Source organism: Condylura cristata, unplaced genomic scaffold (genome assembly GCF_000260355.1).
Source record: "Condylura cristata isolate star-nosed mole 26May11 unplaced genomic scaffold, ConCri1.0 scaffold00025, whole genome shotgun sequence".
Classification (NCBI taxonomy): domain Eukaryota; kingdom Metazoa; phylum Chordata; class Mammalia; order Eulipotyphla; family Talpidae; genus Condylura; species Condylura cristata.
Window position 1 is genome coordinate 19,522,841 of NW_004567126.1, and position 16,516 is coordinate 19,539,356.

At 58.8% G+C, this 16,516-nt stretch overlaps 1 protein-coding gene across 1 annotated transcript in view; it reads right to left on the minus strand.

Annotated features, from left to right (window-relative positions):
- Nucleotides 1-16,516, minus strand: part of PHLDB1 (pleckstrin homology-like domain, family B, member 1) — a 42,879-nt gene that overhangs the window by 18,832 nt on the left and 7,531 nt on the right. The window contains exons 4-9 of the mRNA XM_004688825.2: nucleotides 16,367-16,516; nucleotides 7,902-8,027; nucleotides 5,086-6,434; nucleotides 2,017-2,298; nucleotides 1,503-1,643; nucleotides 1,243-1,380 (exon numbers count right to left, since the gene is read on the minus strand). Of these exons, the coding sequence (XP_004688882.1) occupies nucleotides 1,243-1,380; nucleotides 1,503-1,643; nucleotides 2,017-2,298; nucleotides 5,086-6,434; nucleotides 7,902-8,027; nucleotides 16,367-16,516 (2,186 nt within the window). The remainder of the gene's footprint in view (nucleotides 1-1,242; nucleotides 1,381-1,502; nucleotides 1,644-2,016; nucleotides 2,299-5,085; nucleotides 6,435-7,901; nucleotides 8,028-16,366) is intronic.

Sequence of the window (16,516 nt, forward strand, 5' to 3'; positions counted from 1 at the left end):
GTAGCCACTGTATGACAAGCAGAGGACCTGCCCACACACCCCTTGGTAGCCCAAGCCACCACCATGGCTCCTGACCCCCTGCCCCAGAGGGAAGGTGGACAGCCAGCTGGAGGACAGCCTGCCCCCCCCAACAGTACAGGAATCTGCCCAGCCTGAGGCCCCCACCCCACCCGGGTCTTCTCCAAATGGGAGGAGCTTGTGGGCTAAGCAGCTCCTCACCGGGCGCTTCTCCTAAGCTTGCACCCCTCCTGCCAAAGCACCAGTAAGAAGCTGAGCTGTGCCCCTGCCCATTCCTTTTTGACCAAAATCCTGGGGTCCCACACCAAGAAAGGAAGGAGGCAGCATCCATGGGGAGAGGCCAAGGGCCCAAGGAGTTAGTGTAAAAGCAGGCATGGCACAGCCCCGCCTGGGTGGCGCTGGCAGTTAGGAGCATGCACCAGGCCAGGACGGTGATTAGAGGGGGCGTTAGTGCGTCCTGGTAGGGAAGCGTGGAGTTAATTTGGCACAGAATTTGGGAGTGTGGTTTTACGGGCCAGAGCCAAAGCTCAAAAAAAAGGGAGGAGGGGTTGTCAGAATTTACAAGAACTTCAAAATTAAGGGGCAGGAGGAAGACACTCAAAAAATCTAGAAGAAAATTAACTCTTGGGAAAATACTGTCACATCCAGAAATAGATGGCCCCTCCGCTTCAGAGCTTTTGGCACGGTGTTGGGCATCGTGGGCGTGGCTGGCACTGCCCTTGTGAGATGGAGTAGGCCCTGCAGGTTGGCTCGAAATCTGAAAGGGGCAGGGGCGGGAGCTGGGACCATCTGGGATGAGAAGTCGCAGATCCTGAAGACTCAGGAGAAGCAGAGCCCCGGGGCCGTCTGCCAAAGGCCCAGTCCTGAGCACCCAAGGCGTGGCATGCTCCAGGGAGACATTCCCCAGACCCACACCTGAGGCGCTCCCCAGCACCAGCCGCTCAAGCTACGCTCACTGCCCAAGAAGAGGCGTTGGCACTTCTGAGAAGACCCACAGAGGCCCAGAATGGCAGGGACCCAGGCATCCGGAGGTAGCACAGAGATCAAACAGAGACCCCAGACACCAGCCCCTGGCAGCGCCCTCTACCACAGAGGACAATGCCCTCTGCCCCTGAAGGGGCACAGAAACCACCTGGCTTGTAGGACGGGTGAGGAGGACCCAGGAAAGGCATCTGTCCTCTCAGGCCACTGGGACCCACACTGGACCGGGCTTGGCTGGGTTACCTTGTCCCTCTCTTTCTGGATGCCCGTCTCCAGGGTCACCAGCTTCTCCTGCAGCTGCTCTGTAGCCTTCTGCTCCTTCTGCAGCAGCGCGCGCTCAGCCTCCCTCTCCCCCTGCAGCAGGGCGCGCTCCATTTCAGCCTGGGGGCGACACCAGGGGCCACATCAAGGCTAGACAAGGCAGTGGCAAGCAGGCACCTCTCCCCTCTCCAGGGGGCCTTTAGTCCGCCTGAAGACACAGCGGTCAGGCTCCTCACACTCACCTCTCTGGCCGACTCCTGCAGCTGCTGCTCCAGCTCCTTCACGCGCGCCTTGAGCTGCTCCACGCGCCCCAGGACCTGAGCGCGCTCCTCTTCCAGGGCCAGCACCTCTCCCTGGAGCTTGGCGCCCGGCGCCTCTTCATGCTAGAAGGGAGGAAAGCCATCAGCTGAGGATGCCTAGAGTCTTCCAAAATCATATAATAAGAGAATGGCTCCCCATTCCTCAGGGTATTTGAAAGGGGTGGCTGGACCCACAAGAGGCAAGCTCCCCTCCCTGGAGGGTGCGGAGCATGCTCAGCTCCAAGGAATAGTGCCAGGCCCCGTGCGGCCCCGGAAAGGCAGGTCATGAAAGCATCTCCTGGCCTCCTCATTTCTAGGTCCTTCACCCCTGATCTCGTCCCAGACGTGATCCTTCCGTCCCTCCCCCTTCCCAGGGCCTTGGTACCCACCACCCTGCCTCCTCTGTCTCCCAGCAGTTGACCCAGCCCCTCACCCTGCCCCCCTGGCCACACCCCACCTCCTGCTGGGTGCTCTCAGTGCTGCTGCACTCCTCCTTGAGGTTCTCTTCATCTGAGCGTTCCAGGCTCTCCCACAGGCGCTGGGTAGCACCCCCAGGCTCCTCACTGCTCCGCCCAGAGGCCCCAACGGCCCCTGCCAGGCCTCGTGAGGGCCTCCTGCCTGCCAGGGCCAGTGCTGCAGTGGCCTCCCTAATGCTGGGCAGTTCCCCAGCCTCGGGTCCCCCGTCAGCCCGGCTGTACTCTGCACACAGGTTCAGGATGGTCTCCAGGCGCTGGCGCTCCTGGGGAGAGTGGACAGAGCAGGGTATGAGGGGAGGAGCCCAGGGCTAGAGCCAGACACAGTATCCTGTCAGGAGAGTAAGCGAGGACACTGGGAGCTCAGGACCCAGATGCAGTTAGGGGAGCCCCGACCCCAAAGTCCGAGGGGGCAGAGGGAAGGAGGGTGCCCCAGAGTGAGCCGGCTGCTGTGCCACCTGGTTCCTCCCCTCTCCGTCTCCTTTCTCATCCCACCCCAGCGTGGGCTTCCCCGGGGACACACAGGCGCATGCCGAGACCACAGCAGCGAAGACACTTGGGTGCTCGTCAGATACGGCACACGCAGACCCACACGGAGGGACCCCCGCACCAACACAGGACACAGCGTGTGCGCTGGGTGTGGGGCAACAGGCGGGAGAGAGACGCGGCCCTGACATGCCAAACTCACGCTGAGGCACTCACCCAGATAAACACAGTCTAGCAAACAGACAGGTGGGCACCGACACAGCCGGACACCAGCCCTGGGGTCCACAGGGGCCTGACGCAGGTTCGCACGAAGATGTGCTCCAGTCAGACAGAACTGGGCCTGGGGCCTCCCCCCACCTCAGCTGCAAGGGGCTCCTTCCCCCAGGGTGGGCCGCTGCATTAGAAGGCCCAGCCCCAGAGGGAGAGCCTCCAGGCCCTGCCACTTCGTCTGGCCCCTCCCCGCAGACTCTGACACCTCCAGGGGCTTAGGAGGTGCGGAGAGGGTCCACCCATGCTCCCAGTCTGCGTCTCCCTCTCCCATTCACAACCTCCCTGCACTGAAGGGTCCCGGGCTCCCATGGCCCTCCAGGGTTCCTTAATCTCGGTGTCTCTCACCAGTTTGGCCATGAGCCCCCAGACACTTACCCAGCTTCCCTCCTGCTGCTTGCCTAACTCCATGGCAAAAATAACCTGAACAGGACCTCAGCGCCCAGGAGGCAGACCAGCGCCCCCACCCCTGCCCCAGGACCCAGATAAGCACCCTGGCAGAGGTGGGAGGGGCAAGGCCAGCAGCCTCCAAGATTTAAAGTGGCAGGTGGGGCAGGTTAGGGCTGGTGGTTAGGCTAGTGGGGGGGAGGGGGGCGAGGGGGGGAGGCTGTAGGGAAGAGTGGGGGGAGGCTGGGCCCACCATGCTCCCTGTGCCAGGCTCATGGCCCCCTCTCCAGGATGAGACCCAGGGTGGGCCAAGCATTCTCATCTAGACCAAAGCAAAGACAGTAAAGAAAAGATGTAGCAACAGGTAAGACGGGCGCCTGAGCCTTCTCCCCCTACCCAACACAAACACGCTGTCCCACACCCTCACCGCACCCAAAGCTATCCCAGCCTCTCCTGGAAGGCTACCCAGACAAACCTCAGTCCCGGCTCACCTCCTCACACCAAACCCCACGTCCCTGGGCCCTCGGGAGCCCCATCCTCCTCACAAGGTCGGAATGCATTCTCCTGCATGCGTGCTCAAGAGTGTTTACACTCGCCAGATGCCCCTGAGCTCCCTGTGCTATCTGGAGAATCCTGGCCCCCACCCAGCGTAGATGCCATCTCCAGAACAGCTGCCCACAGCCACACCCAGCCCCCAAAACGCACCCGCCACACGCATGCACACGCACACGCACACACACACGTGCTGGCCAAGGTCAGGCTGGTGGCTGACCATCCTGTTCGCTTCCTCTTTCCTGCCATCCACATTCCCGGATGCTGCTGCATGGGCCAGAGCGAGCAACTCCCATCAATTCATAGAGGCCAAAGAGAAGCAAGAAAGGGGAGGAAGAGCTTTTCCCAGGAACAAGCCTCAGACACATGGAAAGTCGGGAGGCTTGGATTCTCATTCCAGCTCTCTGCCAGCACCGGCTACGTGACGCTGAACCAACCCAGTCCCCTCTCTGGACTTCAGCCGTATTGTTAAGACCCACTTCTCAGGCCCAGAGACATTTACCCCGGGGCCTGTGCGTTTTCTTAAAGCTTCAGTATATTCAGGTCAGTACTGTGACATGTAATTTATACATTAAAACTAACGCTGTGTTGGCCCTCCCTGGTGGCGCAGCGGGTTAAAGCACAGCACTGAGAATCTAAAGCCGCTTCCGCATGAGTTTGATTCCCGCCTGCCCCGGAGGAGACCACATGGCGTGGCAGACCTCTCCTGACCCGCCCGCTGCTCCCCTCAGCAGTGTACTTCATCAATCTGCCTGTTCTGTTCCCCACTCTGTCTCTGGTGAAGCCTCTCGCCGCCCTGCACCTCTGGCCTGTACCCCAGTCTGTATGCATAAATAAATAAATCTTTAAAAAAAAAAAAAAAAAAACTAACGCTGTGTTAGCAATCAATAGAAAATTAGTATAAACTTAAAGCCTCAGGGGCCTCCCTGGTGGCTTAAGGGTTGTCTCAGTGCTGTCACCACACTGTGGCCTGAGTTCCGTCCCCAGCCGGGAGCTGACCCACATGACACACAGACCTCTCCCGCCCCGCCCCGCCCGCTGCTCCCCTCAGCAGTGTATTTCAGTAGATCCACCTGTTCTGCTCCCCACTCTGCCTCTGGTGAATCCTCTCACCCCCTGCACCTCTGGCCTGTGCCCCAGTTCTATGCAAAAATAAATAACAAGTTAATATATAAAGCTCTAGAGACTCCAAAGACAGTTCGTCAGGCCACCAGTTCCTTGAGATAGTGGTCCCTGTGCGGAAGGCTGGAGTAGGGGAGCTAGGGAAGCCCAGGGCCTGTCCCCCCACTCTGCCACCTGGCCGGGCCATGCCCTGGAGTGGTCCCGCAGGGCCGGTGGCGGCCTGCCTGGCACCTGCTCACCAGTCTCTCCATCTCCTGCTCCCGGAGCCGCTCTCGGCGCTGCCGCCGGTGGTACTCCAGGAGGTCGTCCTCATTGTCGCTGATCTCCGTGATGCTATTTTTCCGCTCCCGAGTGACCGGCACCCGCAAGTCTCCACTAGAGAGCTTCCTCTGGGCACGGGGGCTCTGGCGGGGTGAAGCCCCAGTCAGGGAGCCCAGACTATAGGCCGGGCTCAGTCTGCCACTGAAGCTGCCCTTGCGGGGTGCCAGAGAGTCCCCAAGCGTAGGAGAGGGACTCCGTGTCCTACGGCCCCGTGCCCCCAGCGTCAGGGAGAAGTCCTCTGGGGAAGACCCGTGGGCCGCCCAGCGCCGGGGTCGGGGGCTCTCTGTCACTTCCCTGGCTAGCTTGGGATCTGGGGTGGTCCGGGCAGGCATGGGGGAGAGAGCCCGCCGGGAGAGAGAGGGGCTCAAGGGAGGGAGCTCTCGCATGCTGTCCAAGCCCCGCCGGCCTAGGCGGGGACTCTCAGGAGGCTGCAGGGTCCGGGTGGCTGCCCCATCTGAAAATGTCCGGGCCACCAGCTGGCGTGAGGGGCTGGCTGTCAACCCCCGCTCGGAGCCTGGCAGCTCGTGGAAGGGGCTGGGAGGGCGGTCCTGGAGTGTACCGAGCTTGTTGCGGGGAGCAGGGACGGGCGGCTGGAGCTTGGGGCTGCTAGGAATGCTGGCGGCTTGGCTGCGGGCACCGGAAGCAGGGTATTCACTCAGGCTGATGGCCACCACGGGGAGCTGCCCACCGAGCCGGGGGCTCTCGGTGGCTCTGCGGGCCTCCGCCAAGACAGTGGCCGCAGGGCTGTCTGTGAGCAGACCCCGGAGGCCGGGGCTGGGAGGCCGTTCATGAGCCCCCTTCCTGCCCAGCCGGGGGCTCTCAGAGGAGCGGGTTCCGCCAGGTCGGGGCTGTGGGGGCTGCAGGGCCAGGTGGTAGCTGGAGGAACGAGCGGGTACGAGCGGGGGCATGGCAGGGGCTGGGTCCTGCCCGCTGGGTGAGTGGCTGGCACAGCTGCCACTGCTGGCTGGTGAGGAGAGTGGCGAGAAGGCTGGAGAGGTGTTCTCATAGCTGGAGCCCACAGACATGGCCCCAGGGCTGGTTGGGGGAGACAGCAGGTAGCGCCCGCCATTCGCCATGGGAGACAGCGGGGAGGTTGCAGCAGGCTTCTTTCCAGCAGCTCCGGGCTCCTCTAGCACCAGTGAGTCCATGATTTCCTGCAGGTCCTTCTCAATAGAGCTCACCAGGGAGCTGTGGCTGGCACAGGCTGAGGGCCCCCGGGATGAACACTGCGGGGTGTGGTTCCCATTCACCAAGCTTTCTGATTCTGCTGATGGGAAACGCAAAGAAGCCTTAGGCCCTGGGCTTCGACTCTGGGAGCGGCAGTGCAGAGGCTTCAGAGAAGCAGCCAGGACACCAGGGTCCTGGTGCCAGCTCTGCCGTGACCTGCGGTATAACCTTTCCCATGTCCTTGCCCTCAGTTTCCCTTTCTGAAGAGACCCATGGGCAGAGGCTCTCTGGCTCTCGCATTTTATGACTTAGGACAGAGTTGGTGACAATTTCTCCCACCTCCTATTCTTTTCTTTCAGGAAGGGCAGGCTGATCCTCTCAGAGGGGGAGGGGGCGAGCCAGAGGTTATAGGTGGCCCCAGCCTAACAGGACATTAGGGCCTCTGAACACAGCAGCCAAGACCCAGGAGAAACACACACAAAGCCTCCAGGCCTGCGTGAGGGAGGTGGGCTGCACCACCTTGTCCAATCAGAGGCCAGGAAGGCGGCTAGCGCCAAGGGTTAATTCCTGGACGCCAGGCTGGCCAGAGCCTGCCTCTGCCCTGTCCAAGCCCTCATCAGCCAACTAGAAGTCACTGGACCCACTGCCCCAGTAGTAGTTAGGGGAGAGGGCGGGTAAAGCTAATCAGTCAGGGAGTGGACTGGGAACCTAAGCCTCTGAATCCCCCAGAAGCTGGAGAAGACTGGGGGTGGGAGGGATCAGCAGGGAAAGCCTTCGCAAGATTGAGTTTGGGTCCAAAATTATGGACCCAAACTGTGTAGGACCACAATTAGAGAGGCTGCCGTGGATACCTGTGATCTGATCCACCACCCACTCTTCCTCAGACTTCCATGCAGGTCACTGATGCCACCTCCCCAGGTGCCTGACATACATGTCCACTTGTCCCAGTACCACAGCAGCCATCTGAATGTCAGTGCTGAGTCTGGGGTGGTAGGCCCACAGGCAGCCTCATGGTCTACCTGCATCCCCTACACAGTTGGGCTAAGAGAGGTTGTTCTGGTTCCCTGGGACAATCGCCAACTCTCTGGGGATCAATAATTCACGCAGAAACTACAGCTGCTCCTCTGAGTCATCAGCTGGCATGGCATGGCCTAGGGGTAGGGCTGGGCCTATGGACATGCTTGCCAGCAGGTGGGGCCCACCAGAGTTTATAGGGGTTCAATCTAATAGTTCCTTTTTCCCCCGAAGACCATCCTGAGGGTGAGGATCCCTGGTGGTGACACAGAGGGTCGGGGTCCCAGACACAGAAGTGGCATCTTTCAAGTCAGGATGGCAGGGCCCTCCATCCCCTGGGCACGTGACTCCCCAGTACACTCCAAGCAACACTTGGATCTCTCCCAGTGGCCAGACTGCCTGGCATTCTCCACAGTGACCCAGGGCAGGTGGCAGCAAGCCCAGATCATGGGCACCATCCTGCCCTGACACTACACGTGTGACTGGAGTGGGCACAGAGGAGCACTGCCCGAGGAGTCCCACCAACCCAACACTCGGCCCCACTGGTACCTACCAGGGCCAGGGCTGTAGGGGGGCCCCGGGGCCCGGCCCCCTGCCGGAATCATGCTCTTCATCCACTTGGCTTCAGCCGGGTGGTTAAAGCGGAGGAAGGTGGACTGGCCCAGGCACAACATGCAGCCTGTGGAGAGAGCAAGGCATACTTGGAGGTGCCAGCAACTCACCCGCAGCTCTGGTGGGCCAACCCCGCTTCTGGTCATCCCTCCCTATCTTCACAGTGCCCGGACGGTCCACTCCTGCCTGGCCTGTGCTGGAGACAGCACGGCCAGGGCGCCATGGCTCACACAGTGGGAAAAGTGCTGGTGCGAGCATGCGATTCCCCTGGCCTGCTCCTCTTCTCACCAGCTGGTGAAGTCACTACACCTGTTCTGAGCCTCGTTCTTGGGTAAGGATAATCCCACTGACCTCACAGGTAAGAGAGTATGTGAAGATGATCCTTCAGAGAAGAGACACCCATGCCCCCCAATCTGTACCCATGACCCATGTATCTGCCCCTTGGGTAACAAGGTCAGTCTGAATGGCAATTTTCAGGATCACAAAAAAGCTGGGGAGGGGTAGATAGGGGACCCCGGCAGGGCCCAGGACTTGCCTCCCAGCTCCCACTTCTTGTTGTGTGGTCTTAGTAGACCTGTTGCTCTTTCTAACACTAGGGTGTGATCTCCACCCTCTTTCTGTCTGACAAATCCCTGTCTGGCCTGACAGCTCCTGCTCCTTGGTCTCCCCTGGAATCTAGCCATGCTTAGGCCACTGGGCCCAGCCAAGCGCATTCCCAGGCAATAGGTGCAAGCCCAGTCCTGCCCAGGGAAGTGTGAGTACATGGAGAGGGGAGGGCACACGGGAGCCAGAAAATGTAGCCAGGGGCACCACGAGTGTGCACCAGCAGGCATGCCTACAGGCGCCTGAGGCTGGCTGGCAGGCCTCCTCCTCCTGGCCACACCCTGTGTCAGAGGAAGAAGCCAGAATCCTGGTGCTCTCTACCACCCACCTTTCCAACCGGTCTATGCCCCCGGCCCATGGACGCAGTCTCCTGTCTGCCCACTCTGCTGCCATTTGGTGCCCCAAGCTTTATGCCAATCTGAGCCAAGACTGGCAGGGAAGTCGACATTCCTGGACGCTGAGGCATTCAACTCGGGCAAGGAGCAAGGGCAAGGGGCATCCCAGGCCACGTGGGTACCTTGGCACACTCCCTCCAGAGAAGCTTAGGAGCCTGTTGCTGGGATCGAAGCACTGCTGTGGGTGGGAGTTTAGCAGGCTGAGGAGCCATAGCAGACAACCGTAATGGCCAAAGTCACCTACACTTCTTTGGCACCACAGCCCCTCCCAAGCTGGCCGGCACCAACAATTCTAAAGGTGGTTAGAAGAAGGGGGAGGCTTCCTGGCCAAGCCCCCAATCAGAGGTGCTGATCTCAGAGTAATCATAACCGGAATAAATAATAGCCAGCCACACCGTCCAGCTAATTACAACCACAGCTGTTTCAGAAAGCACTCTCCCAGCCCCCTCCGCTTCCAGCCATTTAACAGTCTAATTAATGAGGAGTTCAGTTTGCAGGGTTTAGACAGACCCACTCAACCTTAGATTGATGGGGGGTAGGGAGGGGTCAGGAACTTGACCACACTGTCCATGCTGGGAAGAAGGTGGGAGTCTGGGTGGATTCCAGCCATCAGTGCCAGGCCCAGCCACGGAGGCTGAGGGCACTGGAGACCCTTTGCCCTAACTCCGATGGTCTGCATTCCCTGCCCCTCACCCACCTCCACACAGGGGTGTGGCCATGCTGCCTCTGGGCTATAAATAGGTGATGCCAGGCGGCAAAGCTGAATCTGTATTAATAGAGCGGGCAGGAGGGCGGCAGGACTGACAGCAGCCCAGCTTCTGCCCAAATTAACTTTCTATTTGTATTCAGGGGCCCCAGGCATGGCCCTGACGCTGGTCCCTACCACCTCTAGGGGCCAGAACAGCCTATTTCAGGAAAGAAACCTCCTGTCTGGCCACTTCTGCCCCACACCACACCTCCCAAGGTCAGCCTGCTCAGGAAAGGCAGGACCGGCTCACCCACGAGAAGCTGTGCTCCATGCCCCCAACGCCCAAGGGACTCAGGGCCAGGTGGGTGGAGGTGCCACACAGGGGGGGCTATGGAGGGCAAAGGAGAGGGTGGAGCCCACCTCTGAGAGACGCAGAGGGGAAACACCACACACAAACACCCTCTCATAAGGCTCACACACACTCAGGAACATCCAGCTCGCAGACACAGGCAAACACGCCCACACTCACAAACCACAGTGCCTGCCCTGCTGGCTGCACAAGCAGAATGGACTGGCCAAAGGCGGCTGGACCGAGGAGAAAATGGGAGAAAAGGCTCTGGCCCTTCCCATCAGAAGCTCGGCTGAGCCATAACACAGCTTCCACACACCCCAGCCAGGACCCCCAACCCCACCCCGAGGCAGGGAGTTCAGCCCCTGGAAGGGGTGCCCGCACTGAGGAGTGGCCCCAAGCCCAGACCTCCCACTCAAGCTGCTCAGGGCACACACACCGTGGAGCCCCACAGCCTCAGTCTCTCAAAGGGGGGCAGAGGACCCCACTCCGGTCCTCCATCCCTCAGACGCCCCTCCCAGCACAAGCTTCTGGAGAGAGCGAGCTGTCTGCCGCCCGCTGGGGCTGTGGCTGGCCCTGGGCTGAGGACTCACCGCCAAACCTGGACCTCCGGACCGGTCGCCCAGGCTAGTTCGGGCGCTCCAGGTGCAGGGCCGGCCCCCCCACCTTTGAGGGGGCGGGCCGACCTCCCTCGCGCCAGCTCCAGGCTCCGAGCAGCTAACAGCGAGGCAGCCTGGAGCCGCTGAAGCCTGGGAGGGGCGGGCCGGCCAACCGTGGCTGGGGGAAGGGAGCCAGGGAGGGAGGGACAAAGGAGAGGAGGAGGGGAAGAGGAAGTGATGGAGGAGAGAGGGGAGCTGGATGGAGCCAGGGGGCGGGGCTGGAGGATGCAGGAGGGGGAGCGGGCTGGGGAATCCGACCAGGGCCCGGGAAAAGTGCAGCGTGGAGCAAAGGCTCAAGGAAGGCCAGGTGACAGCCGGGCAAGTAAGACCAAATACTGAGGCCAGAGGGTGGAGAGGCAGGAGCAGGAGGAGCAGGAGAAGCAGGGTCTGGGGAGGGCTGGAGGAAGTCACCAGAGCCTGGATGGAGCCAGCCCAGTTCCCTACCAGACTGGTCACCTTGGGCCAGTCACACTCTCTGGCTTCCTTATCTACAGAATGAGGAGCCTGGCCTCTATCACAGCAGAGGCTAAGCTGTGACATTCCAGCTCCGGCCTCTTGGCCCCTGTGACAAGGTCACTCCCAGGCTGGGAGCTCAAGCCAAGGCAGTGCTCTGTGCTGTGTGAGCAGCCCGGAGCCCAGCTGCTGTCTTCACCCTAATACCCCCACTTCCGCCCCCTCTCTCCCTGGGGTCAGCAGATCCCCATCTCAGCACCCAGGTGCTGCCTCTCCCAAGCCAACCCTGCCTCTCCCCAACACCCCCCTACCCGAGCCCCCAACAGTGTTAGTCCTAGCAGAGAATTCTGTCACTGGAGGCAGGTACACTTTCCACCCAGGAGAAAGACACAGTGCCACTTGTCGCTGGGAGCCCAGGTCAGGCCGAGGCAAGTACCCAAGCCCACTTTGGGCTCCAGAGAGCTCCTCCTGTCCTGGACCCTGGCCCCGGGGCCCTGGATACCAGGAGCTCAAGGGACACTGTATGTGCTGTCAGACACAGCCTAAGTGCTCACAGCCCAGAGTCTCACACTCTGAGAGAATCACCAGCACTTGCCCAGTGACATGGTAGACAGACACCACCTCCGTCGTGAGCACTGAGCACACAAGCACCCCGGCTAAGCATGCTGGCTCACACACACTTATCCTCACACAAGCCCACAGGCGGGCACCAAGCCCCGCGGAGTTACACTCACTGGCACTCATCCTTTCACTTTGTCCCTGGAGAGACTCTGGAATTAAAAGTCTACCTCCTTAGAGCTAATCAAATGATTTCCACGCCGGCTGAACACCTACCCACAATGTCTGTTGTACTACACAGCACAGGCTCACAGGCTCACTCACGGCCCTCTCCCCCTTCAGAAGGAGAAAGGAAGCACTATATAGGGTCAAATGCAAAACAGGGGGAGGCTTTAAAAAAAATCTCAGGAAGAGTGATTCATAGGTCTGGAAACTGTGATGGCTGTGATGGCCAGCTGGACAGATGTACACCGACACAGAGGATGCCCACCAGTGAGAAATAGGGCAGAAGGCAGAAACAGAGAAGTGAAAAGCTGGGCACCTTCCTGGCTTTCCTCTCCTTCCTTGGAGCTCTTCTTAGAGATCTTTATTAGTCTCATATCAGGGGGCTGGAGGCTTCAGAGAAGGAATACCGATAACACGGTGAGAGAGGGAGAGAATCGGTGTCCTGGAACCCACAGGGAGGATAACCCAGGGATCCTGGCTCTTCAGCATATTCTTGAAACCTCCCCAGCTGGGGAGGTTCACACAAGCCCCTACCAGAGAAGCAGTGAGGGGCTGCAGGAGCGAAGCTGACGTGGAGACTGGGCTGGCGGTGAATGGGAGTGGACTGGGACCTTCGGTCTAGACAGCCTGGGCCCTGAGCTGTGGCTTTCTGGAGCCTCCCAGACTTTGTTCCTCCCGATCTCTCATGTGGTCTGGCACTGTGGTCTCAGGGTGGGGCAGCCCAGTTTCAGACAGAAACGCCTCCACATTTTCTTACTTCTATTCCCAGCTCCTCCTCTTGTTCTGTAAAGAAGGCAGCAGTGTGGAATGTGCCAGGATTCCTGGGTATGGGGCTGCAATCGGGATCTTCCTGGCTTCCTCACTTTCTGCTGCTGCAGCCATAGCTCTAGTTAAAGACAAGCGGGCCCTCCCTGGTGGGGCAACAGGTTTAAGCGCAGCACTGCAAAGCTAGCAGCAGCTGCCTTCAGCACGAGTTGGATCCCTGAGTTAGATCCCTGGCCAGGGAGGTGACCCACATGGCGCAGAAGACCTCTCCCGGCTTGCCCACTGCTCCCCTCAGCAGAGTACTTGGTCTGATCTGCCTGTTCTGCTCCCCACTCTGTCTGATGAATCCTCTCACCGCCCCTGCACCTCTGGCCTATACCCCATTCTGTATGCATAAATAAATAACTCTAAATAAATAAAAAAAAAAAAGGGCTCTCCCTGGGAACCCAGTGTGTTGGAGTGCTGCATTAAGAAGCTAAGCCAAGGCCCTCCCTGGTGGCGCAGCGGGTTAAAGCACAGCACTGAGAATCTAAAGCCGCTTCCGCATGAGTTCGATTCCCGCCTGCCCCGGAGGTGACCACATGGCGAGGCAGACCTCTCCTGACCTGCCCGCTGCTCCCCTCAGCAGTGTACTTCGTCGATCTGCCTGTTCTGCTCCCCACTCTGTCTCTGGTGAATCCTCTCACCGCCCCTGCACCTCTGGCCTATACCCCATTCTGTATGCATAAATAAATAACTCTAAATAAATAAAAAAAAAAAAAGGGCTCTCCCTGGGAACCCAGTGTGTTGGAGTGCTGCATTAAGAAGCTAAGCCAAGCTGTGGCTGCTTCAGTGCAAGTTCAGTCCCCGCCCCGGAGGTGACCCACTGGCTTGGACCTCTCCGGTCTCACCCGCTGCTCTTCTCAGCCGTGTACTTTGCCCATCTGCCTGTTCTGCTCCCCACTGCTGCCCACCCTGTTTCTGGTGAATCCTCCTGCCCCTGCACCTCTGACCTGCACCCCAGTTCTGTATGCATAATAAATAAATCTCAAAAAAAAAAAGACAAGCATCTGCTTTCTCTGCCACCCCACCCCGACTCAGCACACTTCTGCCTAAGAGGCTGTCACTGCCATCTCTGCCCATGACGTGGGCCTCTGCAAGTTGCCTATGGCTGGGCGTAGTGCCCAGAATGACGCATCTAAGGTCCAGAGTAGGTTCCTTGTTACTTCTAGGGTATTCTAGGGTAGCCTTCTGTTTTTGTTTTTTTCAAGAAGAGTCCCTTCTACAGTTCTGGATCAGGATAGTCGGACAGGGGAAATGACCCTCTTGCGCAGATGCCCACAAAGGGGCATTTGGCCAGTGAGCAACCTTAGATGCAGGAATACACACATGGATACTTTGGTGTGTCAGTCCTGAGTCTACCCCTGCCCCAATGGCCCATAAACAAGGAAAGACACAAACATTGAGATACACAAACCCAGAGTCACAAACACATCCGGAGATACATAAACACACTCCAGTTACACAGACACAGAGATAGCACATGCACCCCTCAGCCCCCCCACCAGCCACCCAGTTTCCAGGGAAACGCACTCCCAAGAATGTCCGGAGTGGGGCCAGGCAGGGCTGGGCTTGGTGCCTTGCTCCAGAGATGAGACAAGGAAACCCTTAGCTCCTGGAGCCCAGGGGAGGGGTGCTCCGGAGAAGAACACCCGGCTCTTTGTGCTTCTGCCCATCCTGCAGGCTGCCAAGTGGCTGACACAGGCTAGCCCAGACAAGAAGGCTGGGGGTGGAAGGGGAAAGGGATGAGGGTTTAGGGTCAGGAGAGTGGGAGGGGACATACTTGGCAGGGTGGGGTTCTGGCTAAGAAGAGTTGGGGGTCACTGGGGCCACAGGAAATGCCTAAGAATTCCCTGTTGGCTCCAGACGCTCCCTCTTCCCAGGGAATGAAGTGTGGGCAAGAGGGCGCTACAAGGCTCTGGTTTCCCGCCCTGTGCACAGCACATGGGGAGCCTTCTGGCTGGCTGCTCGCTCAGCAGGGATTCTGCTCTGAGCGTGCAGACTGGGCTCTTCAGTCTGCTTTGAACTGTGCCCCAACCTCTCCTTACTGCTCCCCACTAGCCAAGTCTTGAGGAAGACTGTTCTCTCTGAGACTGAAGAAAGTCAGGAAACAGATGGAGCCACAGTCAAAGCTCCAGTTTATGGGGGTCCCTGCTCTTATCTGGGGTCACAGACGTTGAAGCCCTGGAACAAACCAGAGCCTGTGTGTTTCCCTGAAGTCAGTTGATCACCCCATTTTGAACCCCAAAGACAAGAGGAGTGGGTCTTCTGGGTCAGCTGTGAGGGAGTAGCATTTAAAGAGACCCAAGGGATGTGTACAGGAGAGATGAAAGCCAGGGATGGGTGGGTGTTCACTCTGGAGGAGCTTCGGGCCAGTTGGACATCAGAGTTCCCAGGACAGTGTCAGTGTCTTCCCGCTCAGAGCCACGCTTAGCCCAAAGCTGTCACCCTCCTCTTGGCCCTATTTTTCTCATCCCTTAATGTGACAATTGACTACATAAACTGATGTCCAGAGCAAATACACCTGATCTGTCAAAGTGCCACTTGGGCCATCCCCTTACCTGCTTGGTCACTATAGTAACTAGGGGCCCAGTTTTTAAAGCTACCTTATCACCTGTTGCTTTGGGAAACAGCATGGTAACCCTAGTCAAGACCCAAAAATGGGGCCCTCCGGTGGCACAAAAGGTTAAAGTCCAGCACTATGAAAGTGTCCCCAGCCAGGGAGCTGACCACATGGCACGGCAGACCTCTCCTGTCCCACCCACTGCTCCCCTCAGCAGTGTACTTCGACAATCTGCCTATTCTGTTCCCATCTCTGTCTCTGGTGAATCCTCTAACACCCCGCACCTCAACCTGCACCCCAGTTCTTGTATGCATAAATAAATACATCTTTTAAAACAAACAGACCCAAAAAGCGGGGCCTCCCTGGTGGCCTAGGGGTTAAGTATCAGCACTATCTCCACTACAGCCTGACATCCAGGGAGTGACCCACATATAGCACCGCAGACCTCTCCTGTCTCAACCGCAGCTCCCCTCAACAGTGTATTTCAGTCCACCTGTTCTGCTCCCCACTCTGTCCCCACTCTGAATCCTCTCACCCCCTCCCATACCTCTGGCCTACACTCTAGATTTCCTATGCATAAAGAAAGAAATCTAAAAAAAAAAGACTCAAAAAGCTGCTGTCCACAGTACTGTCAGAGGAGCAGGGCTGGCCTCAGACCTTGCCATCAGACTCTGCTGCTGCCCCACCCCCACCAGGTGTGTCCCCTCTCCCTGACTGCTACAGCTTTTCAGGAAAACTCCCTCTTGGCATCATGGCACACAGCCATTGTTCCCCTCACTGTTGCTGTGGTCGCTCTCCCCTAACAACCATTAATAACCACTACACCATTCCCGCTTTGATAGCAAAAGAGCGGAACCTCTCCCCCTGTGGCGTGGGCAAGTGGGATAGGGCGAAATGAGAAAACAGCAGGTTTAAGACGAGGCTGGGTGCTGAAGGCATTTGGAATGCTGTGGAGGCATATTGGAGGCACCTGAGCACCCTATTTCCCAATGTGACCACTCAGGCAGTTACCATGGTAACCACCACAGCCGGCTTCCCCTGCACCTGTCATGCTTTAAAACAGAGCACCCCCCCCCACCCCGCTCCTATTTGGAGAAAGCAAACCTTACCCTGAGTGAGCCGGGTGGGCTGCCGGACAGGGAGCCCGTCAACCGTACAGGCATTGCCACAAGGGTAGAGGGTGAGGGTGCCCCGAAGGTTCTCAATGTAGCAGTGTTCAGGGGCCAGGCCCGGACCCTGCAGTGAGATGTCCCTGGCCG